Here is a 1,973-nt window from a genome sequence, read left to right as displayed (position 1 = left end):
TATTATATATATATATATGTATGTATGTATGTGTGTGTGTAGAAACTAACACTGGTAAGGCCGCATCACTGCCATTATGCCCAAGGAATGAAACATCATGGTACAATTTTATTCTAAAACTTTTCCCATTCTTGAAAAAATATTTATTTTCAGCAGCACGCAATTTAGATTGCCGTATCCTAAAGCCAGAAAAGCTGCCTTATTCAAAGGCTGTAAAATTTTGGAATCATTAATCGTCAGTTGTGCGTGAACAAGATGGCTTAAGGCCGGAGCGACTTTTTTGAGATTTTGAGAAAAAATATTTTGGTTGTTATTGTTAGAAATTCCCTTAAATCCCAGGAAATCCCTCAGGAAATATGTGTAAGCTAAATTTTCCTTGTTGGACAATAAAAGTTCTTTTGAAAATCTCTGGAAAACTCTCAAACTGAGTTATTTACTTTTGTAGAAGCGAAAGCTGAGGGATTATGGAAGTATAAATGTATATTTAAACCTTGCGTCCTTTTTGGAGCTGAGGTCCATTTTGGAGCCAGGGTCCATATTGCAACAAGGGTACATTTTGGACCCGGCGATCATTATGGAGCCATGGTCCATTTTAGAACTGGAGGTCCAATTTGGAACCGGGGTCCATTTTGAAACCAGAGTCCATTTTGGAGCCGGGGTCCATTTTGGACCTCGCGAACATTATGGAGCCGTGGTCCATTTTGGACCTCGCGAACATTATGGAGCCGGGGTCCATTTTGGACCTCGCAAACATTATGGAGCCGTGGTCCATTTTCGAGTCGGGGTCCATTTTGGAGCTGGGGTCCATTTTGGAGCCGGTGTCCATTTTGGAGCCAGGGTCTTTTTTGGAGCCGAGGTCCATTTCGGAGCTAGGTTCCTTTTTTGGAGCCGAGGTTCATTTTGAAGCCGGGGTCCATGTTGGAGCCAGGGTCCTTTTTGGAGCCAGGGTCCTTTTTGGAGCCGGGGTCCACTATGGTGCCAGGGTCCTTTTTGGAGCCGAGGTCCATTTTGGAGCCAGGGTCCTTTTTTGGAGCCAAGGTCCATTTTGGAGCCCGGATCCTTTTTTGGACCCATGGTCCCTTTTGGAGCCAGGGTCCTTTTTGGAGCCTACGTCCATTTTGGAGCCAAGGTCCTTTTTGGAACTGCGGTCCCTTTTGGAGCCGGGGTCCATTTTGGAGCCAGGGTGCTTTTTGGGGCCAAGGTCCATTTTGCAACCGGGGTACATTTTGGACCCAGTGATCATTATGGAGCCGTGGTCCATTTTGGAGCCGTGGACCATTTTGGACCCGGGGCCCATTTTGGACCCGAGGTCCAATTTAGAACTGGGGTCCATTTTGGAACCTGGGTCCATTTTGGAGCCGGGGTCCATTTTGGACCTGACGAACATTATGGAGCCGTGGTCCATTTTGGGACAGGGTCCATTTCGAAGCTGGGGTCCATTTTGAAGCCAGGGTACATTTTGGACCTGGCAAACATAATGGAGCCATGGTCCATTTTGGAGCTTTGGTCCATTTTGGAGCCGGAGTCCATTTTGGAACCGGGGTCCAATTTAGAACTGGGGTCCATTTTAGAACCGGGGTCCATTTTTGAACCGGAGTCCATTTTGGAGCCGGGGTCCATATTGGAGCCGGGGTACATTTTGGACCTCCGCGAACATTATGGGGCCGAGGCCTATCTTGGATCCCTGGGGTCCATTTTGGACCTGGGGGTCCATTTTGGAGCCAGGGTCCTTTCTGGAACCGAGGTCCATTTTGGGGCTAGATTCCTTTTTTGGAGCCAAGGTACATTTTGGAGCCTGGGTCCATGTTGGAGCTAGGGTCCTTTTAGGAGCCAAGGTCCATTTTGGAGCCAGGGTCCTTTTTGGAGCTGGGGTCCATTATGGAGCCAAGGTCCTTTTTGGAGCCGAGGTCCATTTTGGAGCCAGGTTCCTTTTTTGGAGCCGAGGTCCATTTTGGAGCCCGGATCCTTTCTGG

General features: G+C 48.0%; 1 protein-coding gene across 1 annotated transcript; it reads right to left on the bottom strand.

The window, feature by feature from the left end:
- Nucleotides 1–970: 970 nt before the first annotated feature.
- LOC137644788 (acetylcholinesterase collagenic tail peptide-like) lies at nucleotides 971–1,369 on the bottom strand. Its single transcript, XM_068377684.1, has one exon. The coding sequence runs from the start codon at nucleotides 1,367–1,369 to the stop codon at nucleotides 971–973; it is 399 nt and encodes a 132-aa protein (XP_068233785.1).
- Between the last annotated feature and the right edge of the window lie 604 nt (nucleotides 1,370–1,973).

This window comes from Palaemon carinicauda, chromosome 8 (assembly GCF_036898095.1).
Source record: "Palaemon carinicauda isolate YSFRI2023 chromosome 8, ASM3689809v2, whole genome shotgun sequence".
In the NCBI taxonomy this organism is placed as follows: domain Eukaryota; kingdom Metazoa; phylum Arthropoda; class Malacostraca; order Decapoda; family Palaemonidae; genus Palaemon; species Palaemon carinicauda.
The sequence above is the reverse complement of the archived record's forward strand: the minus strand, read 5'-3'. Positions and strand labels throughout refer to the sequence as shown.